At 35.9% G+C, this 25,241-nt stretch overlaps 1 protein-coding gene across 1 annotated transcript in view; it reads left to right on the top strand.

Annotated features, from left to right (window-relative positions):
* The first annotated feature begins 12,706 nt into the window (after positions 1–12,706).
* CLSTN2 (calsyntenin 2) overlaps positions 12,707–25,241 on the top strand; it is a 160,461-nt gene continuing 147,926 nt past the window's right edge. The window contains exon 1 of the mRNA XM_042820895.1: positions 12,707–12,872. Coding sequence (XP_042676829.1) covers positions 12,707–12,872 — 166 coding nt within the window. The remainder of the gene's footprint in view (positions 12,873–25,241) is intronic.

The raw sequence follows: 25,241 nt of genomic DNA, 5'->3' as shown, positions 1-25,241 counted from the left end.
AATTGTGCTTTTAATCACCTGTTCTTTTGACAGCAGCTAGTACAGTTAATGCAACAATGTAAGCTGGCTCTTCTTTCTTTCTTCCATGTGAAAACTTACTTTAAGTCTCTTTCCAAGACTCTGTTGCCTGCTCAAATGCAGATATTATGTGCATAATGAGCAGTAAAACTGACAGGACGAATCTGTCACTGGAGTAATGAATATAAAATGATAGTTTGAATTGAATGAACTGTAAAATATGTAATTATCATTCATTGTTCCATATCTTTTGCAATGAGAAGTACAAAATGAAATTTGCAATAAAATGTGTTCCATCTGCAACATTGTAGGACAAAGTTTGATATGTCGTGGCTCAAAATCACTCTCCTTTATTAGCAATTTATACCAGTGGTTGACAATTAAGAACAAAGTGATAAAGATTGAAAAAGTAGTGCTTTATGCTCAGATATGAGACTTCATAAGTTATCTTAAAAATAAATGTATGTATACACGTATATATGTGCAGAAGATGCAGTTTCATTTTTCTTCCGTTATTTTGTCTTCCATTGCAAAAAAAAAACCTCAAGAAAAATAAGTTTTTCTATGCTGGCTGAAGCTTGGCTCATTAATTCATTTTACAGCACATAGCAGTAATTGAGATAATCCGTATCTTTATCAAGGGGCACTGATTAATTGAAGATCATCTGTTTTTAAGATTCAGCAGACAAAAGTGAATATTGAATGAATTTATAGACACAAACAGAATATCCTATGAAAGTCTTCATGTGACGCTGTTCTGATGTTACCTACCTGGAGGCAAGAAAATAGTGATTGCATCCAGTCTTTCCAAATTTCTCAAAATTAGATGTTTTTTCTCTGAGAAATGTGTTTTGGGGGAGAAACATAGCTGAGTTGTCAACTTATTAATAATATGGAGCTGAAGAATGCATGACATCTGGATGCCATTGTCTAACCATTGATTATACTTGTTTGTCTGCTAGGTGTTCCTCTCTTAGGGACCATGACCCAATGTAATGTTTTGCATCAAAACTGAAAACAGCAGGTTTTGCCAAATTTTATTTCCTTTCTTTGCTTTAGTCCTGTTCTCAGACTGTCCAGTGGTCGGTCCATAGCTCGTGAGCCATGTGGGACTTCCACAGAATTCATGACTTGGGTTACTAGAGCACATAAATCATTTGGTAAGCAGAAGGCTAGCTAGGAAACGAAGAGGTGGCTAGCTAACCTTTTGTGTTGGGAAGAAGTACAGAGTAGGGAATCACTGTGACAGATGTCACTTGATATCCATGCAAGTGGGTGGAACCAATTCTACAGCAGAACGGAGGGAAGTGCTGGTGTTGTCACCTCCCCTGTCAGTCACTCAGTCCCATACCTGTGTAGTTAGGACTGAAGAGAAGGTTTTAGCAGGTGGTTGTGTAGTTAGGAAGATTGGTCAGACTTGCTGTGTTTTTTTCTTTGTCATGAGGTTCCTTGTGCAGTGTGCCTCAGTCTAAAAGCATCTTGGCTTTGTCTGTGTAGAACAGAAACAGACAGGAATTAATGGTTTTTGAAAGAGGAAAAAAACCCAAAACCTTTAAATAACATTTATGCTTGTATCTGAAAGGCTCTGCAAAGCTGAAAGTACCAGCTTCAGCTGTTTAACAACAGAGGAAAAAAGTAAATGCTTTCGAGTGATCTACAGATTTCTTCCATCATTTGGGTATTTCCTTCCTTGCTCATTTGTATAATGAGGCTGAAGTGAGAGGGACAGTTGTTTAGGGAGGAAAGCTGTCTTAAATCACCGTGGAAGTTGATAGATTGCATTCTAAAGAGCGTAAGAACTAAAAAGCTTCTTGATTTTGTGGTAGGAGCCATCTAGGGACAGGAATGTGTGCACTGGTGCAATCTCTGTCCAGAACAGGGCTTGGTGATTGGAAATCCTGATTCCTAAGACAGGCAATTTTTTCCAGGTTTTCACCCTGAGCACCAAATGTACTCAATTTTTATTTTTATTTTTTAATATTTAAATCCAAAAATCAGGAGGAAGTAGTTTCTAATGTATACATTGTGTTTTAAAATTAGGCTGTTGGCAAGGTAATTTCTGTAAATAGAGCAATATGTTTCAAATCACTTAGAAACTAGGAGACACTAAGGAAGTTAGGAGGAATAAGAAAGAAAAATGAGAGGCCGTTTCCAAGCTGAAATTTAAGAGAGAGTTTTGAGGAAGGAATAAAATATTAAGGTAGGTTGAATGATAATTTTAGGGTTACATCTGTAGGAAATGCACTGAGGAAAACAAACTTTTGTTGGGAAAAAATAAAGGTTGTATTGGAAATGAGGAGTAGCATGAAAGACTGAATTGTACCAAACACGGCGTTGTATTGACAGAGCATTTCTGATGAGAAAGGGTAATTTAGAATTTCTGGAACACACAGACATGTACCACCTTATGTGTGTTCACTGTTGCAGTGCAACAGGGATTCTGAATTAAGTGTATGCCATTCATGGCTTAACCTAATCTGAAAACAGTGCAAAGCAGGTGAGGAGAAACATACTGTAAAGGTTTCCTATGCTCCAGCCTCTATTTCTGGGCATAGTTATATCTTTCCTTGCTTCACAAACTTTGCTCATGTAAACATGAGTTGAATTGTTGGCATCTCCTGTGTTCTTGCCCTCTTTCTGTTTTTGCCTGTTTTCTTGAGGTATTTCATTTTGTTGGTTTTCGTAAGGGAACAAAGGCTCTCCTTTCAAAAATACAGTTGTTACTTGAGAAACAACATGGCTATTTTGGGGAAAAAATGGTGGTCATCATAAGTAAAAATCTCTCTAGGCCCTTTAGATATAGCTGGGCTACCGTCTCTCAAGATTAAATAAAGTACGGCTACTTAGAAACAATACGTATCTTGAACATAATCAGATCCCCTTTACTGTGATATCTCTAGGCTTCTGCTGTATGGAATTCTGTAATTTTGAACAAATAATGGAAATATGAATATAAATTCTTCTACATTTTTTAAAAAATAATAAAATGCTTGCTTCCTTAAGATCTTTTGTTCTAGGTTTTAGCTTATTTTCCAAGGTTTCAGATGTGTAGGATTACATGATTGGAGCATGTGAAATCAGTGAGCTTAAATTATGTAACACTCAGGAGACTGTTCTATAAAAATATTCTGGCACAAAATTGATGTATTTTGTAAAGGTTACAATTTCTTAATCAACTTATCTTTTATTTTGTTTAGCCTCATGAATAATGGTTTTAATTTTGAATTTTTCAAAACACCATTTGCATCTTTGGTGCAGCTCTGAAGTTTGTGCAAACATAACTGCATAAAACCAAAATTATTTTAATCCTTATTTTTAAGACTTCTAGGTCATTGTTTACTAAGAAAAGCCGTTCCTTTAGTGAATAGGGTGCAGAAGAAACTAGTACCATTGAAAATCTCACCAAATGCTAAAATGTCTCGTGCTTTATTATAATGTTGAGCTAAAGTACGTGTTTGTGTAGAGATGTCATCATTGAGACTATTCAAGAAAAAATGCCAGCAAAGTTCCTTGGTTTTAATACTACTGGCACTGAAAGTCATTAAACATTGAAATAAGGTTTTTGGTTGACCAGGGCACCCTGCAGATTTGTTAGTCCTCAGTGAGATCTGTCCTGTCCTTGGTGTTGTTCGGAGGTTACTTTTGCTATTTTGCATAATTTTCTTTGTTTGTTTCCTATGGCAACACACTGTCTAGATTTAAAAATGAATGTTTATGAGTGATCCATATGTTCTTAGCATTCCTGTATTGTGCACAAGATGTTGATATCCAGTTAATGGCCCAACAGTGTTTGAGTCTTTGCTCAGGTACTATCACGTGGCAAGATTTGTCAGAAGACACAAGCACTGGCATCAGGTGTATTCAGAATGCTTGCTGTAACCTCATAATTGAAAATTAAATTCATGTTCTGCAGAGATTTCAGTCTAAACAAGGGAAACGTAAAACTTGTGGGAGTAAGACAGCTTCACACAACGAAGATGGAGTTATTAAATACTGGAAAAAGTTAAGTGAAATAGTAAAGAAGACTTAAATAGAGATGTTTACTATGTTATGATTCTCAAATTATATTTTTTAAACGAGAATGTGCAGCTGCTGACAAGAATGCTAAATGAAAGGTGAGTCCTGTTAAGCAAGATATGCAAGTTTAAAATATTTCTTTGACTAGAACGATACACAGAAAGACACAAGCTAATTTATTTATGACCTTTTTCTGCCCTTGTAACAAAAATTAAAATATTCTGCTATGCCAACAGATACTTTCTCCAAGATTCTTAACTGTATAGGCTTTTGTGGATAAGGACTTCATCTGTGGTGTGCTTTGCAAATTGCCATACTAGCTGTGGGACCTATAGTACACATCTGAACATCTAAATCAAAGAGATGAAGTTTTCTTTGCATTACTAAAAAAAGCTTGTACAAATTTAGGGCACACAGAGCATAGATTTGTGATCTGTCATCTAAGAGACAACAGAAAGTCACACTGTAAAGCTTTTCTTGCATATTCATATATGTATGTAGATAGGAAATGTGCTTTATAGAAATAGGGAGATCAAAAGCAGAAATGCTTCTAATAGCTTTATATGACAAAACTTTTAATAGAGTTTTATAAAATCTTTAGCTTAGGGCATTGTTTTGTTTTGTTTTGTTTTTCCTGAAAGGTACAGGAATGGGTTGACAAAGCATTTTATTAAATTCCTATTAAATATTTAGATTGATGTGGTCAGTGTTAAAATGAATATTTCTTCTTCTCTACTCCAAAAATATGTTTATATGAGGAAAAAAAATATAATTAAAAAAAATATGTATATATAGCTACAAAAGCTTCTAATCATGTCAGGATAAATGCAGAGTACATTATTTCACTTCAGGACTAACCAATAGACTGCTTGCCTGATATCAGGCAGCTTTTGGTCAACAAATGAATGCATGTCAGATTTCTCAAATTTTTAAAGTGTAAGAACAGATTTTGCTAATGGGAGCTCATTAGTGAAAAGGATTTCAATTGGGAGGGGAGGGAGGAGGGGCAGAAAATACCCGAACTATAGAAGACTTTCTTGTTCAGTCTATTTCATACAAAATAGTTGTGCAGTATGATCAAACCATTGCCAACTTGTATGTTGGTTCTTCACTAGTAATTTGCTGTGATTCACTGTTTATAAAGTATTCTTAAAATGTTCTCCAAAGAGTTCTGGGAGAATCATGTCTCATAAATTACATAAGTCCTACTTTATCTGGACCTAGTGTCAAAACTCACATTACCTTAATTGGGCTTGGAATGTCACACTATTGTTTTATGCAAAAGCACATGGAGTGTTCCAATTTAAAACCATCTATCGAAAAAGGAAGTCCTGAATGTAACTGTTGATGTTTCAGTAATTTAGGCAGTAGCATCACACAGAGAACTAAGCATATCATGAGACAGAAGAATAAATTCTGTCTTAATGGTTTGTCACTGGTGCAACATACAAAATCTGTACCAGTGTTGAGCCTCTTTTGTATGTATGGGAACCACAGCTTTCTGGTTTTCTGTTAAAATAGCTAGTTAGTGTTTTATTCCTAGTGCTGAGGAAGATTTAACCCTATGAAATGCAAGCATTTGCTTACTTTCTAGCAGTTTTTAGTATCCACTTCTAACTTGGTCTCTTTTTCTTCAAAATGCATTCAACTTCCATTTCCTCTTGCCTTCTCTGCCTTGAAGAAGGGATTAGTAGTTAGAATTTAATCTTCCATTTCTTCAGTGACCTAAGCCTCAAAATCTTCATCTTTTCTAATTTGTTTTCTAATTTGTTTATCCTTCTCCACTGCTCTCAGATTTTAGATCTCTTTCTTTTATTTCTAGCTTCAGCTCGTTCTGAAGCAGGCAGTACAGGAAATTCAGGTCTGCAACTCTAGGTTTATCCTGGGGAAATAAGGTCTGCCAGTCAGGTGTATAAACTGCCTGAAGCAGAGCCAGTGAGCTAGAACTCTGGCCCTTGCTGACCATGAGGTCTTTGCCTAGTGAAGTATCACCCAAAAGGAGGAGTGGACGGCCAAACTAATGGCTTTCAGATTGGAGAAGGAGGAGGGTTTTTTGGCCATAACGATTACACGTTGCACATGTCAGTATGCTGTCTGCATCATTAGGAGTTGGTTTTTAATTCAATATTCTCCTAGCATGGCGTTGGAAGTGCTCTTTATCATTGTTCTACAGAACGTGGGTTTGTAGTGCAGACTGCATGAAGTATGAAATTCAGCTGTTTATCTTCCAGGAGTGAGTGAGATTTTATAAGTATATATTTTAAAGGCTTATTTTAAAGAAGCATCTTCACCTTTAACTGATTTTAAAGGAGGACCTTTGTCAAATGGACAGGATTCCAGTAGGCTGAGTTGAAGCCTATCGAAGTCAACAGATAAAAGAATGTAAAGAGCTGATCTGAGTGTTAAGAAGGCCTAAGCTTTCTGCTGATTTTACTGTTATAAACAAACTCTTTAAGCTAGAGATGAGAGAACATATCAGTGTGTTCAAGTGGAAAAGATCTGTTCTGCTATTTTGGAAAAGAAGAAAGGAAAACGTTTGTATTCATAAAGCAGTTCTTAGAATTTGTTACTGCAAGCTTTAGCTTCAAAATCAGTTAAAGCAGCTAGTTAAAGCAGCTATTGACTGTACCTTAGTGTCAGTAGCTGCAACTACTAAGCTTCACTTTTTTCTCCTTTCGTATTTCTTCTATAAAGTGCTATTTTTTGATCAGTATAATGTTCTATGTATTGTAAGTCAGAAAACATCTAAAATTTAGAAAAGCCACTGTACATTCCTTGTGTTCCTGTTTTTCACCCCCAGCTCCCTAGTAGGGAGTAGCTCCTAGCCTAGTAGGGGCCTATCTTAGGTTATAGTTTTGTCTACCTCACATGGAGCAACATACAGCCCATATTTTGGTCCATTTATGGTATTACTTCTGCACTGACAAATTGAAGTTCTATTTGTGGACACTGTGACTTGGAAAATTTAATTTACAGAGACTGTAATTGTCTTCAGAAAGCCCTGTACACATCTTGCAGTGTAGTAGAGCAGGTAGTCACCTTTTAGCTCTGTAGATGCTAGCAAGTAGACTGTGTACCTGCAGTCATACATATACGAAAGAGCTTTGGGCGGATTGGCAAAGGGCTCAGGGAATGTATTTGATACTTGCTTTTCCTATTCTGTTAATGGATTAATGTCTTAGTGTGATTTTGTTCTCTTGGTAACCATGTATCAGGTAGCGAACTGCAGAGTGGGAAGTTGAGAAAAGGTCAGGAATGGGTGATGCGCAGGGCATAATGCAGAGAATGGCAGAAAGACACCAAGATAGAAAGTAGGGGCTCGCCGTATATTTTTTTTCAGCAGATATTCCTCCTGCTTCTGTTTTGGCTTTTGTCCTTGCCTGACTTTTGAGACATGCCTGGGAGCACAGGGGTTCCTGTGGACTCTACAAAATGAGTTTGTTTCTCCTTAGCTTTTTTTCTCTGCTCTTTTTCAAGCCAGATGCATTTGTAGATGCAACACAGAGTAGTAGTTTTCTACCACGGTGGTTTGATTAAACCCAAAAGTTTGTGATCAGCACCTTTCGTAAGAGAAACTATGAGAATGAAGCGTAAGTGATGTGTACAAATTTTAATGAATTGATCTCTACATGTAATTAATGAAAAGAGAATTGTTTTATCTTAGATCCTAGAAATTATTTACATTAACATTTTGTATGAATGACTAACAAAGTAGGTTAGTTAGAAGAAGTTTAGAAAACAAAAAACCCAGTTTTAGTCCTGGTATAAGTCAACTCTATGTCTTAAATATGTTTGAACTTTTGAACCCATGGTACCGATTTCGACTTTTACCTCGACAGAAAGGTTCAAGTAAAAGGCATCTGGCGAATTAAGAGCAACTCTTATTCTGTACTGCATGTATCAATCAAATGCTTTCATTCCTTGGAGGCAGATCTTTTATAAAAATAAAAAAGTATATTTTTTATTTTTGGAGTTACTCTAGGAGTGTGTCTTAGTTTCAGCTGGGATGGAATTGTTGTTTTCAGTGTCTGCTGTGATGCTGTGTTTTCAGTCCTTGGCGAAAACCAGTGTTGATAATACACTGATGTTGCTGCTAAGCAGTGTTTTACAGAGTTAAGGCCGTTCTCAGCAAAGGGCCACAGGAGCTGGGAAGGAACAGAATTAGCACAGCTGACTTAAACTGCCACAAGGGTGTTCATACCATTATCATGTAGAAGGAGTTCTGAAGGGAGTGCAAGTTCAACTTGCTCTCTTCCATGCCTGAGGAAACAGCTGGGCGTGGGTTGGGGGAACGGTGAGCAATTGTTTGTGCATTGCTTGTTATATACATTCATATCTATATATTTAAATAGTAATATCATTATTTTCCTTTTCTCTGTTTTAGTAAATAGTTTTATCTCGACCCACAAATTTTACTTTCTTTTTCCCTGGCTTCCTCCCCCATTCTGCCAGGGAGGTAATGAATGACTGCAGGGCTTTGCCACCTGTCAGGTTAGACCATAGCAGTATACTGCAACATAACATAGCCCAACAGGAAAAGTAATTTACTGTTTACTTCTTATCAGCTGAATTTCATGCCTTTTTGCTCTACTGAGTTTCTCTTTCTGTATCGTACCCTACTCTTTTAGTTCCTGAAACTTTCATGTACACGCCTCTATAAAAATTTATTCCATCACCTTTAACAAATGCAAAGTGCACTTTTACTATTGCTTTCTTATAGACAGTTATTAACTGCAAGAACTGTTAAATTAGCATTAAAACATTGAAATGTTTTGGGGTTTTTTTTTGGTAGCAATTTCTACTTCTTACATTTTTATGATAAATACTGCATTACTTCTTTATCTTTAAGTTTATAACAATTTCAGAAATGATGATGTTAGTCTTTGTCCAGTATAAACACTTTGTATAATAGGACTGCTTAGGACTGTTGTTTCTTACACAGTGTGAATTTCAATTTTCAATTTATTTTTCTGTTTAAATGTTTTCTTTCAGATAGTGTAAAGAAGACAACAGAATAAACAATTTTTGCTTCCTTTTTCTTTTTTAATAAATGCAGAGTGACATTGCTCTAACTTTGGAAACTTAAGGTTTCATTTACTGATGTAACTGGTAAAAGAAACTTACTTCAACACTGACTAGAGCCATTTAAAGCCAAATGAGGATCAAAATGATAATTATGTATGCATAATTATGTATCTATATACACATGCACCTTAATAAAATAACAATATACTATTCAAATGCAGTTTTGGGAATCTGTCAGAAGGGTAAAAAAATATCAAAATTAGTCTCACAGGATTTCTGTAGTTTTCTACATTACTTTCCCAGCAGCCCTTGTATTTGAATGTCAGAGCTAGAAAACAAGAGGGTCAAAGGAGATACTGCTCAAGTTACTGGAAATCTTGTTTTGAACATATCCTGCTCTAAGGAAGGAGAGTTGATAAGTGGAGGCATTGCATGTGCTGTTTTATTTCGGTACACTAATAAAAAAAATAAAGTAGATAAGGGAGGAGAAATGACATGTTTTTAAAGCGGGCATCACTAGAAAAATATCTGATTTGTATTCTAATGAATTTAATTCTCAAATATCTTCAAATGTGACTCAGCTAGAGGAGGAAAGGAGGAAAGAACAAAACGCTTTTGACATCTTTTTTAAAAACCAGTTACCACAGGTTACATTAATCTCATATAGTCATAATTGTTCTTTTGGAGAAGTACATCGTTAGAACTTGTAAATAATTAGAACTTCCATTGTGTTTTGCTTTTATTTTATTGTTCCTTTCTTCCTGCTATGACAGTCTCCAAGGTCTAGGACTAAAGTGTAGCAATTGTTCTTAATCTACTTTCTTCTCTTCCTGCTCTAATGTAATATAAGGAATTATGTTGCTGTCATTGACTTGTCTGTTGTTGTAGCTCATGGGACGCTAATGGAAAAAAGACAGTGCTTGTAGAGTTGCAATCACTGAATGCTGAGACGATTTCTTAAGCAACAGCATCATCAAAATGATTATGCAGAATCTGTTGTAGGAATAAAAGCAATTTATTTGGTGTTTTTTAAGATTTATTTTGATTATTTTAGTATGTTTTTTGTTATTTTTTTTTGTTTGTTTTATTGGTTTGTTTTGTTTGTAAGAGCTCAGGCAATTAACAGAACCAGGAAGGAGGAAAATCTGCCTTTGGTATTTTTAGTTGCTTAAGGGCTTTCTTTTTCATTCAAACTGATTCAGTTTTTGTTGAATTGTATCTGCATTTAATCAGGAGATGGATTGTTATTCTGTCAATCAAACTCTTGGAGTGGTATCGGACTATAAGTAGAGCATATTTATGTGCACAACTATTTCTGCTGAGGCAATTCATCTATTCAAATAATACATATAAAAGACTTCATCTGCCCTGCAAACTAGGATCTCATTATATAAAACTCACCAGTTTCTCCTTCTGGGTGTTCGATCATTACATAATAAAGAGATTTGAATTTCCTACTTTCCTTTCACCTTTCCTTGATATATCCCCAGTTTAATCTTTCCATTTCTTAGTTATTGGCAAATGGGCAAAGAACTGTGGAAAACTAGTATAACTTCCTCTGAAACAAGATATACTCTAACATATACGTTAACTCAAAGTCCTTTTACTAATTGTAGTATTGAATAATTCAGCTTTAAAAGAGCCTCAGATCATTCTTCCTGAGACCACAATTTCCTAATGATTAAACAAAGGAGCAAGAAGGAAAAAGATGTAACTTCAGTTAGCCATAAATGTATTTATTTTTTCCAAATGACTAGGGAACAAAAGAATTCTTAATTGTTGAGCTTCTCAACTGTGAACAAACTTTCTCAGTTGTCTTTGATGTCTAGAACTACTTTTTCCACTTTAAAGAAGCTCCGTGAGTGAAATATCAAACCTGTTCTTGTGTGAGGGTTTTTGAAGACAAGGCAACAAAGAGCTGATGTTGGTGTGTATGTGTGAAGAGCTGTTGGTTGTGTTTTTTTTAATATCACTACTGTGTCTTATTCTCAGCCCCCCAGTTCAAAAAAGGCAGGGATTTTTTTTTTTTTTTTTTTATAAGGGCACATAGTGACAAGGCAAGAGGGGAAATGGTTTTAAACTGAAAGAGAGAAGATTTAGACTAGATATTAGGAAGAAATTCTTTACTGTGAGGGCAGTGAAACACTGGAACAGGTTGCCCAGTGAGGTTGTGAATCCCCCCTCCCTGGAGGCATTCAAAGCCAGGTTTGTTGTGGGGCTGTGAGCAACCTGGTCTGGGGGGAGGTGTTGCTGCTTACGGTAGGGAGATCTACTAGGTGAGAACTGGGGAGAACGAGGTGATCTTAAAGGTCCCTTCCAGCCCAAACCATTCTGTGATACTGTGATTCTCCTAAAAGGAGTCCAGAGGAGGGCCACAAAGATGATTAGGGGCCTGGAGCATCTCCTATATGAGGACAGGCTGAGTAACTTAGGTCTGTTTAGAGTGGGGAAAAGAAGACTGAAGGGCAGTTTGACTAATGTTAATAAATATCTAAAGGAAGATGGAAGGCAGAAGCCAGGCTATTCTTGGCGGTGTGCAGCGATAGGACAAGGAGCAATGGTCTAAAACTTAAACATAGAAAGTTCCCTACAAACATGCAGAACTCCTTTACGATGAGGGTGATGGAATGCTGGAACAGGTGGCTCGAAGAAGTTATGGAGTCTCCTATGAAGATGTTCAAGAGCTGTTTGGTCACTGACCTGTGCGACCCATTGTACAGAATCTGCTTTAGCAGGAGGATTCGTTTTAGTGATCTCTTGAGGTCCATTCCAACCCCTGCAATTCTGTGATTGTTCAAAATAATCCCATCTAGTTAAATTTGACTTTTGTTTAAGTGTCAGCCTTCTGTCTTGTCTTGAGATGGGTGATTCCTGTTACTTCACCAGGTGTTTTTCTCAGCGTTTGATACACACAGCTAAATAATATGTATGAAAATTATGTTGTGTATGGACTTGGTGGTAATATGGTAGACATCCTTAGCATAGTATTTACTGATGCCTGTGGTAGAACACGCTTCAAATTGGAATTTGTATTACTTCTATAGGAGTTACAAAAATGTAGAAGTCAGATGATGACTGTGTGATCTAAGTGCTGTTTTTAAGCGTAGCAAAGCTATGCTGCTTACAAAACAGAAAGGAAGACCAAGTCATGTTGCCATGTCAATAAATAGGGGATGGTTGTTAAGAGAGGGTCACATTCAAAACATTCAGGAGTAAGACAATCTGATGATGCATGGTTTTTTCTCTACAAGGTAGAGAATACAAGAGTACTTTTAGGTATTTTTCTAAAAAAATGTAAAATGAGTAGTTGCCTGGAGTACAGTATTCTTGCCTGCCTTTCTACTTGCCTCTGAATCTTGACAAAAGCCGTATTTCTTTGGACATTTTTTTAATTGGATCAGAGTTTTGCAACCAAAAGCAATTCCTTTAAAAGTATCTGGCCATAATTGTGTTGGACAGTTGGGAACACATTAAAAACATTTCGAAAATTGGCTTTTTATTTTGGTGTCTTTATTGGAGGGAGGCCTATACTTTATAAACATTCAAATGCCAGAAACTTGGGGCTTTATAAGTGACTTTTGAGTAGTAATATTGGATATGTGTCAAATGTTTTCTCTTCAAAGAAGATAAGATAAACTAGTGGTATATGAACTATAAATTAATTGATCAGACTTTTTTTTCTTCTTTAGTGAACAAGCATAAGCCCTGGATTGAGACATCATACCATGGAATCATAACCGAAAATAATGACACTGTAATTTTGGATCCTCCTCTTGTTGCTTTGGATAAGGATGCACCTGTTCCCTTTGCAGGTAGGAAAATGCATTAGCAATTGTATTTGAGAGTATGGACTGCATTATAAAGTTATTAGCATTTGTAAGAAATTAGTTTGTTGAACGGAGAGAATGTAATCTGAAGGAAATGTTTAGAGACTGCATTTCATAGAATAATAGAATCAGAATGGCCTGGGTTGAAAAGGACCACAATGATCATCTAGTTTCAACTTGAGTACAGTTTGAGTACTCAGGACTTGACCATCGGTTCATAGACCTTGAAGTAAGATTTGTGTCTGTTTTTTGTTGTGAAGCAGAAGTGATTACAAAACAGCAGACTTACACTGTTAACCTTTTTTTAATGAAAACCTGGGAATGATATAATGAAATTTGAATATACTTTTACAGAAACTAGTCATTACAGTTGCCTGAAGTAATCATATGTAGTTAATTCTCTGTTTGTAAATAATAACTTATTATCTTCCTGTGCCACTCCCTGGTCCAAACCTGGCTGTGGGCAAATTCCATGAAAGATATTTAAAAGGAGCTCAAATTTTATATTACAATGTTAGTACTTTATAACTGTGAAGATTTGGACAGAAAATGTAATAGAGGTTTTGAAGATTTTTGCTAAGATTACTGTATGATAGATGTATGCCCTATAGAAGTTTTAACCTGTATTAACCCAACACTTATTCTGTCATACTGTGTACTTTAGCAGAAAAGAGTACTTTTGCATATCAAGCTCAGTTTGCTCTTAAATTCCCTGCCTTATTAAGGATATTTCTTGTGAAGATATGGGAATATATTAAGGTTTTACAGCTGTTACGAAGATCCTAAAAACATCTATTTCTTAAAAATATTTTATTGTTTAAGAATATTTATCTTGTATAGGCAAAGGAGCTAGTGAAATGTTCTGTGAAAAGCCTCAGATTGTTCTTGTGAAATACAGTCAGGTTCAGGAAGCAGTAAGTTATGGTACTTGGCCCAAAAAGTATTTTATAATATCATGTAAGAATTCTTAGCTATTTTCCCCAAAGACAGAGATTTACTCATGTTTTTATATGCTTAATTCCATTTTAAGATCAAGATTGATTTTTGACTCGCAGTGCTCCCTGGTTCTTGGCCTCACAGAATATGTTTCTTCCTCAAATACATATTCATTGGGGGAAATTCAGTGGAGGACATTCAGGTGAATTTATTCGGAGGTAGATACCTCAAAGAGCATCCAGTATGGCCACAGCAACCTAAGCACCCAATACTGTATATCAGTTTCTATGACACTGATTTACGTGCTACTGGGGAAGTAGTCAATATGCATTCAAAGATAAGGAAGCTACCTCTAAGTGGGACATGATAATTATAGTTAGAGCAGGAGTATTTCATACGTAGATGCTCTGGGTATGGCATCACATCTCTTTTAAGCAAAGAAAAGAAAGAAAAAAAACTAGTTTCCAAGTTATTTGTTTATGCGTTCATTAAGATATTACTCTACTTTAAAATATAAACTGTTAAACTTCATATGATAAGCAGCTTATATCTATAATATACTTGTGTAGCTTGTTTTTTATGCTGTCTTTACAGGTATATGCGCTTCATTCTTTCAAATGTGAAAAACAGTAGTAAATTTTATTTTTGCAAGGATTGAATTTATGGAACCTTCAGCTACAGATGTTTAGGAATTAGACCTTTTCACAATTAAAAGTCTCCTTTTCATTTAGAAGTCTTCTATTGGTATGAACACTTACCTTATTGCCTCTTTCACTTGTATTCCCTTGGGAACCTTATAGGGATGATACTGATGTGCTATTGCCACTGATACTTATTCAAAATGTGTGCTAATTGTTTGATACCTTAATTTGTTTCTTGTGTTGGGATAATCAACATATTGATCTTGAGTTAGTGATTTACCTTTCCTGTAGAATATCATCCTATGAAATACTGAACTTGCACACAGACAGACTTGTGTGATTTAAGAGGTTACCTTAGTTAATAGTTTTAATCTAGCTTCTTCATTTATTGATTTTTAGTTATATTTCAAGATACATTATGTGGTCTAGGAAGGAAAATACATGGTGTATATTCCCTGGCATTAATATTTCAGTTCATTTCCACTTATTTGTTTGCTTTTGGCCTTATGGTCTATAGTCTGTAGATAACATTATAATTCTGACTGAACCCATTGTTCCCTCAAAGGGTCTGGATTCCTTATCTGTTTTGAAATACCGCTGCATATTCTTTTTTTAAAAGGCTCTTTCTTCTTTGATTTGAAGTAACATTTATTCTTATTTCTATCTTAAGTTTACACTTCACTGTCATGTAATTTTATTTGGCTCCATAACATCCTTAATATTATAGGACTTTGTGGAAAATTCAGTTTGTATGATTATATATAGTAGGAGCAAACTGAAAATGTACACAGCTAAGATTAATAATACTCACTAGCCTTACATTTACTAGTATTTTAATGTAGAATGGAGAAGAAGTCTTGTGCTCACCATCTTCATTGCCCTTTTCTGGACACACTCCAGGGCCTCAATGTGTTACTTGTAATGAGGGGCCCAAAACTGAGCACAGTACTTGAGGTACGGCCTCAAATTGTACCAGAATTGTTCCAGAGAATCAGAGGTCTAACTGTTCCTTCATTTTTGCCCTATTAATATTTTTATTATTTAGTTGTTTGAAAAAATGTTAGCCTTTTGAAACAGTTTTCCATTAACTGTCTTTCATAAAAATGGGCTCATTCAATAATGTGTCAGGGCAGAGTTTCTGGCTTACACTTAAATATCTTCTTGGATCTCCCTGAACAAGATGTATTAAGCTTAAAAGTATGTAGTTTCTTCCTCTGGAGCTATAGTTGCTGCAATAGTTCAAATGAGGTTCTAGCATTTGTTGCATTGCTCAGCTTGCCTTACAGTGTAGGAAAGAAGCAATAACTCTTTCCATTCTCTATTTTCTCAGCTTTCGTTAATGCATTTAAAACTTAACATGAAGATGCTGCCCTTTCAGAAGGGACAAAATTTGGGCACAACAAAGCTGTTATGTCAATAGTAAAAACAAAGTTTGATCAGAATCCTGATTTGGGATAGGTAATAGAGCGCAATATTTGCTTTGCAAATCTATTAGGCCAAACTTTTCTTCTAAGTTAGAAGATTGGTGCATAGCTCTCAAAAGCCTTAATTCCCTTTTTATTAGCCCCACGAGTATTTACACTATTTTATTACACTATACAATATTACACTACTACACTTATAACTTCACATGCCTGCAGTCTTTGTTACTGTTTAGTTATTTTAAAGAAAATGTAGCAGCTCAGGCTCAGTTCTTCAAGTTGCAATCAAGTTATGTGGGCATGAGATTGAACAATATTTATGGAAGTATTCAGTATGAGGTAAAATGGCAACCTGAAATTCTAGAGCTGAGAAAGCAAGGAGCATGTTTAGTACAACTTTTTTTTTCTTCTAGAGATCTAGGTCAGGATAGATCTTGTATGGACTTGGTGTCGGAGGGAGACAGCAAGATTATTTCTTAATTGGTGCTGTAAATTGAAGAGTAAGTTTCAGTATCTGTGAAATCAACCAAAATGCCACAAGAAGAAAACAAATTTTAAAAAGTGCTTGACTGGGAAGATGTCCTGTATTGATCCAGGGCTATTGGACTGCTAGTCTTTTTTTCAGTGCAGTGATCAGTAGTGAAGTGACGACAAGGAAGAATTAAAATCTTTGAATAGGCTGCAGATTTCTAATGTTAACCTCAACATTGGAAGAAAGGATGAGTCCAACATTTATAAATACAGGAAACCCATGGTCTGAAGGCATGGTCATGTTGCTTGAGAGGCTGCTCTCAGCTGCTTCATCTCTGCTCCTTCTGACAAGTTCTGGGAGAGAAGTCCTCCTAGAAAGTGTCACGCTGTACTTCACTAAGCAAAGGGGATTAAACTTCCACAAGAAAGGTATAAATTAAAAAAATAATAATTAGAGAATAGTGGAATGGCTTAATTTGAGGGAACCTTGAAGCCCACCCAGTTCCAACCCCCTGCAGTAGATGGGATATCCAGAGCTTCTTTGAAATTTCAATCTTCAATTCTTTCAATCTCAAATTCAGTGCACTGGAACCATGTGTCAGAGGTTTAATCTCCAAATTAAATCTGCATTATGCTTTATAAATCAAAGTTAGTGTTGAGGATAATCTGGCGCTGTGGTCTCTGGGATTATAGTGATAACAAGATGTATGTTGCTAATAGCAGATGCTAGCAGAGAATGAGATTGGTGGGTTTTTTTTTGTTTTTTTTTTCCCTACATGAGAAATTCAGCCTTGACTTAAAGGAACCAAGAAAGGGCTGTTCATACCACTCAGTGTAAGATCTTGAAGTTCAGCAACAGTACCCTGGAACTGGTCTTAGTTGTGTATTATTAGAGATCCTTTGAGCAAAGTACCTTCCTCCTTTCAGCTATCATGGTGTGCATACAGCATATGCATTTCATGTGTTGCTTCTCAGCGAAGAATCTTTGACCTGCTGCTTAGCAGTACTGAGCTATTAAGACGTTTGGTATTTGCCCATGATTTTTATTTCCTCCCAATGGTTTTGTTTTCTATACTCATTTTTCTGTTGGGTTTTTTTGTTTTGTTTTGTTTTCAGTATTTGTGGCTTATACCTGCTCTTAGTTTTTCTGTTTTCTGGAAACTTTAACGTTGTTCTGAACACTTGTGCTTTTTTTCCTCTCCAGGGCTACTAAGACACATCTTTTACTGTCTTGTCAAACCCTTCTAGTATTATACAGATGTTACGGTGCATGTCGATCCCCTATTAATAGAGTGGTTACAAAAGAAAATGTGTTCAGCACTGCTTTTCTCTGCGCCCTTACATCTGAAGTTGAAAATGATGACAGGATAAAGAAATCTGTACAGTTTCCCCCTCAGCAGGTCTGTGTTTCTTGGGAGGATTGACAGGAAATATAGAAAACTCTAAATTTGGTCTCTGAAAATTCTGGCTGACAAATATGATCAGCCTTTTTCATAACTGGAGCGTGAAGAATTTCACAATATTACAGTGAACTGTCTTTTAGGCTCTTGAATTCATTGTGAATTGTGTGATAGAGTATATATAAAACCATGGTTCTTAGAACTATCATAATATCAGCATACCCGTGTCTTTTTTTTTTTTTTGTTATCCAAGTTCCTTTTTTCTATACACACAGTTTTGAAGGACAGTTTGAAAATACTATCATGAATTGTTAAATGCTTAAGTGTCAACATCCTGAAGATTGCCTTATGCAAGGTATCACCAAAAAAAAAAAAAAAACAACCCCACAACCATGAAAAAACAGTTCTGTAGAAACTAGATTAGGCCTTCTGTTCTCCTTTAAAGAAACAGAGTGTTGGTTGTAAAATGGGCTGACTTATTACCTAATTTAGGAAAATCCGTTTGGGGAATCATAGATATAAACACCAAACCAATGAAATCTCTTACAAAGATGAAACATGAAACAGACCTTTGGGGTCATCTGGAGACCACTTCAGGGCTTTGACTTGAATGGTTTTCCACTTAAGAGCGGTTCAGCTACAAACAAGTTGAGATCAGCTGAATCAATTTGACAATGGTATATTTCTGAGATGGCAAGAAACTGCCACAAAATGCTGTACAACTTTTGATTGGTATTTGGAAAGGACACCTTTACATATTTCTTTAACAGCAACTCTGTTTCATCAGTAACGTGCAAAAATGGGTCTGAAAAAAAACCCAAGGCAGGACCTATTATACCTATATTATTCCTGACAAATAGTTTTCTGTCCTAATCTTAAAGATTTCTACTGACACAGATGCAACAGAATCCCTGGGCAATCTCTTCCAGTCTTTATCATGATGCTTAACCTGAGCTTTCTATGCTGCCATTTTAGCCTATTAGATTTTGTCCTATCCACTAGAAATAGGCAGAAGACGTTATTCCCTTTTTTTTTTTCTTTTCAGTAACAGCCCTTTATGTCACTCCTTAAGAGCACTATAAACATCTTAAATAGCACAGAACTTCAGCTGTTCATTGTGTAACTGATAGAGAAGTGAAGCAGAGAAATAGGAGGTGACTTTCAGAGCAATGAGGTGATGATTAATACCTTTTCAGCTTGGAAGTGAAGCTCCTAACACTTCTCTGGCTAATACAATTGTATGAGTCCAGTGTGTTGTACCAAGGATGAGCTGGGTAATTTTGTTTCAGTAAGCTGTCCCCATTAAGTCTTAAGCTTCACTTACATTCCAGATAGACTTACAGATAGCCTTTTTTAAAAAATGCCAAGTCTATCTCTTCATGGCTCTGAGCACACAGGTGCTCTGTCTCAGAGGCAATTACAAGACAGGCCTTGTTTGCAGGTGGAGTTCCAGCCACTGACTAATATTTTGGCTGTGCTAAAACCACAGTAAAGAATGAGTAGACAGTACTAATACGTAAGAATTTCTGAATATTCATTAACTTCTGACTGCATCCACAAACTCTCCCAAATAATCATTGTTATTTTAGCAGTTGTAGAAGTGTGTGTGCTGAGTAGCATCACAGCAAAGCCCAGTCGTTGTGAGTCTGCTTACATCCAGAGGCTTGAATATAAAATCCCATTTCTCTGCTCAAAATTGTGAAGCTGTCTATCTTTCTTGTTTACTTGTTTGCTTTTATCAGTAAGCAGTGGCTTGGTAACAGAAACAGCGTTTTTTTACAACGTTACAAGAATGTCTGTCATTAAACTTGAGGGCTGCTCTGGACTCTAGAGATGAACCAAAATGGAATGTACTGGAATTGATAGGCCTGTAGGTCCCACACTTGGTAATGCTGTTACACTACAGGTGAACTACAGATGTAGTTTCTGCACCTCACACCTTTGAGCCTTATGAAACCTGTTAATGCATTCCATATGAATACCATTACATTTAATTAAAAAAAAAATCCCAAATTTAAAAACTTGTTAATGTTGTCAATGTATAGAATTATTCACTATTTAAAAGTTTATTTAAAAGTTCTCTTTCCAAATTCAAATGAATTGAATTGTGAGAATTGTAATTCCTGCAGCCCTGAAAGTGAGAGATGCAATCTTAGTGGACCTTTCTGCTAAAAAGGTTTGCTAAAAGGGAAAAAACAAACAACTTCAGCTCCGCCTGTAAGATTCATCTTGAAAGTCATGGATAACTCTGAAAAGCAGTTGGTTTATTTGAACTGTATCTAGACATTAAAACAAAAGCAAAATAATCAATGTGAAACCACAGCATATGAGTCATAAATTTCTTTTTGGATTCAGATGTAATTGTATCAGGCAAATTTTGAAGAAAACTTCAGAAAACCACATTTCATACTTTCCCATTTCATTATATGAAATTATACTGTTAGCCGCAATATGCTTATCTTTTTGACCTCACAGTATTTTACATTTTGTAGAAATTTGCTTTGAATTTTATACAGATTTTCTTCAGTGATCATTGAAGGTGATCAGTGAACTTGACTTTTATTTGGAATTCTAGGTATCCATCCACACTCATGTTATTTTCTAAATGTTTTTGCTGAAGTGTTTGTTGCAAAATTTCAAAGTTTGTTGAAATTTTACATTTTACACAAAAGTTCTCTTGTGAAAATTGGAAAGTAAAATGAAATAATCAAAGAATATTTTTAATTTATCAACAGTTATTAATTGATAAAAATACTTGTACTGCATCTCAATAAACTGGCAAAGATAGTACAGCTATGTAAATTACTGATGATAAACACCTTTTTAGAAACATTTCTAGGGGTGAAACATCTTGAATTGGTAAAACTAAACTCACTGATATTGTAGTAGTCTGTCTTTTGTGCTGACGGTGTCCATCTGTAAGGAGACAACAACATGCAGTGATTCTAGCAGTGCAGTTTTACTGTTACGTATGTTTGAACAATATACCTGAATTTTCAGTTTAAATATAAAGTGATTTATTTAAATGATCTGTATCCTTTATTTTGTTTTCAACAAAATAGACCATGCGTAATTTAGGTAAATAAATATGTGCCTCTGAATCCTCTGTTTTGAGATGAAAAGGCTAAGGAATATTTCTGGTATTACAGCATGAGTGACACTGAGGGCTGCCTTGGGCTTGAAGAGGATTTTCAGTTGCAGTCAGTACTGTCCTAGTACGTGCAAGCAGGTGAAAAGTGACAGATTCCTGCTGTAGCTAGATGTCTTTGTTGTTGTGCTTGCAGTGAATATTGTAATATCTGAAAAAGTTCTGACAAGTTCAGGTGCAAATAAGCTTTTTAAAGCATTTATTGTTACAAATGGAATTCTTTGAAAAATGCCAGTATTAAGTGTAACTCAGAGTCCTGAAGCTAGACAGTGAGAAGGTTGAAACAAACAGGAATGATAAGTGTTCCCTTTTTTTTTTTTCTTTACTTGATATTTAAATCTCGGTCGTTTTGATCTGTTCACTTTTGCTTTCAAATCGAGTATTAAAAATCTCCTTCACCATTACTTCCAGTACCCCAGTAGCATAAAGGACTCATAGGGAGGACTTGAAGTAGCATGAGAGCTATGTCATGTAAAGTGTACTCCCCGCAGCGAAACTACGTAAGCTAATGTAAGGTATGAGAGTAACATGTAGTTTGTCCAAATGATTTCTAAATATACATCGAAGTACAGACAAACAAAACCAGCCTAATTAGGCAGTTTTTTAATCTTTGACGTTCATTTTTCTTATCGGTAATCAGTTATCTTTGGTTTCTCAGCTCCGTAAATGTTATTTCTCTGGAACAGAATAAGCTGTCATAATGGTTTGTAATGGTGGCTACTACTCTTGCCAGGGCAGTCTAAAAAAAAAAGCATGTGATTCTCCTTCTAAGAAGCAAGAAAGGGAAAGAGAGCATAAAGAATTTGACTATGGGCTGGTAGTTCAGAGCATTGATTTTTCTACCCAGTTCTACTCTTCTGGCTGCATGAGATGGATCTAACACATTTGTTCCCTTGGCCTAGGGTTTCTAACACTGTCCTCACTTCTGTGAATTTAAACTATTAAAAAAAAAAAAAGTTCTGAGTGCTTGTGTCTCAATAACTGTGCAGCACTGAATGTAGTCTTCTGCAACACCAAGGGCAAGAGTGTTTGCTATCCCTAGATGCCACTGTTTTCTCACCCATAACCTTTTATTATTTACATATGTAGAACGTGTGGTGTAGATCCAGCCTGTGCAATTGCATTAGTGTGGATGTTGAACCTGAGCTAACAATCCTGTTAGAGATATGTATCATCATAGTTGCACAGCTCTGTCTGTGTGGCTGTCACTGGCCCCATCAGCTCTGAGACAACAAGGCAGTCAAATTAATAACGCAGTGCAGAGCTAGGGTTGAAACCTGAAGAGAGAAAGTATAAGCAGTAGTGGAATGGGGAAGGAAGTGATGTGCTGTTACAGAAGGTTAAATACTTTTGATGCACAAGCATTGTGTAGGCATGTTTTGGCTGTTACTTCTCAAGTGTTAAAAATAATAACTAATAATTTGAGTACTTAGTCATGGGGTTCTGTTATGTCAAGGAAGATGTAACTGTCCTTTTCTTTGGGGTTTGGGAGGAGGGAGAGGAAAACTATTTATTTATTTATTTATTAACTAAAAGTATGGGATAATGTAGCTAACCTTGTCCCCTAGTAGGAAACAGAGGCATAAGTCACCTCATGTCCATCATAATTGCAATTTTAACCTAATTTGGAAAATAGATAATATTAATGCACAGAAGTGATTGGGCCTGCTATTAAGACAAAAGGCTTCATAGTGATGCTGGTCATGGAGCTGGAACACTTACCAGTGAGGAGAAATTGAGGGAACTGGGCTTGTTCAGCCTGAAGAATATACAAATTTTGGGAAAAATGGTAGCAGCCCCTTGGTACCTGTGTAGGAGGAAATTGAGAGAAATAAGCTGGAGGTCACTGTGGTGGAAGGAGGAAAGACAACAGATTAAAACAGGAGAGGTTCAGACTGGACAGCCAGGTTTTGAAGCGCTAAACATCTTAATAGGATTTCAAGACCTAACTGCATAGAAATTTGAATAACCTGACATGACCTCACAGTTGCCCCTGCTTTTTGCAGGGCAGTGTCCCAGAGACATCCTGAGTCCTTTTCTGCCTGACCAACCTCATAAGCCTGTGGTTCTATGATGATGTTGGATTTTTTTTTTTCTTTTTTTTTTTTTCTCTGAAATTAAATTGCTAGGCAGGCTGTGGGAAGTTATTTGAGTTTGTCCTAGTGCTTTATCAGAAACACAGCGTGCTTACTGGAAGTGGGGAAGATGCCTCCTTTGGTAGTGATAAGGGCAAGGGAATAGGTATCTCTTATAGCACTGGCCTGGCTGAAGTCAGCTAGCAAAGTTCTGCGTCTTACAATTTATTCTTAAATGAGTAGGACAACTTCACTGTGTTGCGTGTTCCTTTAAGTTTCAGACTGATATTTTTATATCAAAATAACATATTTTAAAAAGAAGCAATGCCTTTCTGTGTGAACTGTTCTTTTTTACTCTTAACGAGTATGACTACATTGAATGTGCACAAAAATGAAGGCCTATAAGCTATGTTATAAATAAAAAATCCCTAATGCCCATTATTAAACTTTTATATGACTGCTTAGCCATAAATGCTCTTTATATATCTTGGACTTCTGTACAATTCAGAAGAAAGTGCAGTGAGGACAGTTGACAATAAATTGGCTCTTTCCGTTCATTTTTATGGTGAAAGGTTTGGAGTGTGTTGAGTGATTACCTTGGCAATGGTTCACATCCAGACTGTATTACCTTGCATAGCAGTTGTGTGTTGACTGTAATCACATAGTAGTCTTGAAATGCCAGATGTCCTGTGTGAACGCTGATAATGAATATCAGCTAAGTATTTTTTTTGTCATTATCTCAGTGTGGGTTACTTTTAGTGTATCAAAAATAAGTTGGCACTAATACTAGTCCTCTCCTGCTAATGGAAACAAGTCAATTTGATAAATTCAATTAATACAGTTAGACACGCTAAAGTATTTTAATTAGGTTCTTTCGGTAGCTGAATACAGTTTTGAAAGGAATCTGTATTGCTTACCTTTGATTCATTTTGGGGCTTAATTTCTCAGTGGGATTTGATTTACTTGTTAATTGTTCTTACAAATAAACTTTTAGAGGAGAGGTTATGAAAGAGATGGTAGGGATTCAAAGTTTCCATGCTGGTGGACATCTGTTTGTTTCAAGTTAATTGAATATATTCATTTACTTTCAATTTTAAATAGATTTTTTTACCCAAAATAATGGATTTTTTACTACACATTCTCTCTATTCTGTTTTTCGTTCTATTCCTTTGATCTCCAGTGATTGTGTATTAAGTGACAAAAGAGTAAACATTTTAGAAAATAAACCAAGACATCACCACCAAAAACAAACAGAAAAGAAAAACAAGTGAAAAATATTTTTTTTCTCTGCACAAGCAATTATATAACCTAGGCTCTGTTCAACCAGAAGGAGTTGTTACCAATCAGTAAAACAAGGATACCTTTCAATCACACTGCAGTCATCATTTGGTGAGGAAAGGTGTCTATGGAGTATTAGCCAAGAGGGCTTTTCAGGTATTATGTGTTGTCTGAATTTTGTTATTGATTATGGAAATTTTAGCTTTTTTTTTTTTGTGGGCACTTTCATCTTAAGGAGAGGTGCAAACAAAAACTTGCTGAATGCATTATTTGGATTAGTTTTCTACAGTATTTTTATACTCAGCCTCCTCACCCATGCTGCAGAGCCCTTGGTGCCTTCTGCTCCTGTTGTGATGTCAAACACAAAAGCTGCCCAGCTAATTGGGGCTCAGCTGATATAATTTGTGAGGAGATGTTAGTGTTATTGCAATGACACGAAATCTCCAACCAGTAACCATTTCTGTAGAATACTGGTCTATTTCTCAATGCCTGCATGTTCTAGTCTAATGGATTGTAAATGGATTTGCCTTTTTTTATCCAATTCCATCTTTTTAATGCACACTGAGCTTGGAAGGTATTCTGTTCTTACTGGAAACTCATGAAGGCGTGTGTAGATAAAATATAGATAGGTGCGTTACATGTATTTACAATGCGCATAGTTTTTGACACTTCTCTTACGTAATAACACATTTTGGACCAGGTCAACTTGTATAATCAACCAGTCAACTTGCATAATCACACATGCTCTGTTTTTGGTAATGAAGTAACTAATTATATGTCTGTTTCTTTCACTTAACATTTTCTTATACGTTAATATTACAGAACAATACAAAGATTGAAAGAAAAAAAATAGTTCTGCAGGGTGATGAGTTACGTGATTGAATGTAACCCTGCCTTATTGCCATGGAACCAGCATGGTGACATGGCTACTGCAAAACAAACTTATATTACTTTTGTTTAAAAATGTGAGAAGATGAATTCTCA

The sequence above is a fragment of the Centrocercus urophasianus genome, unplaced genomic scaffold (genome assembly GCF_019232065.1).
Source record: "Centrocercus urophasianus isolate 14NV4802_14NV808 unplaced genomic scaffold, USGS_Curo_1.0 seq_19, whole genome shotgun sequence".
NCBI classification, from domain to species: domain Eukaryota; kingdom Metazoa; phylum Chordata; class Aves; order Galliformes; family Phasianidae; genus Centrocercus; species Centrocercus urophasianus.
Note: the sequence above shows the minus strand (reverse complement) of the source record. Positions and strands in the feature narration are given on the sequence as shown.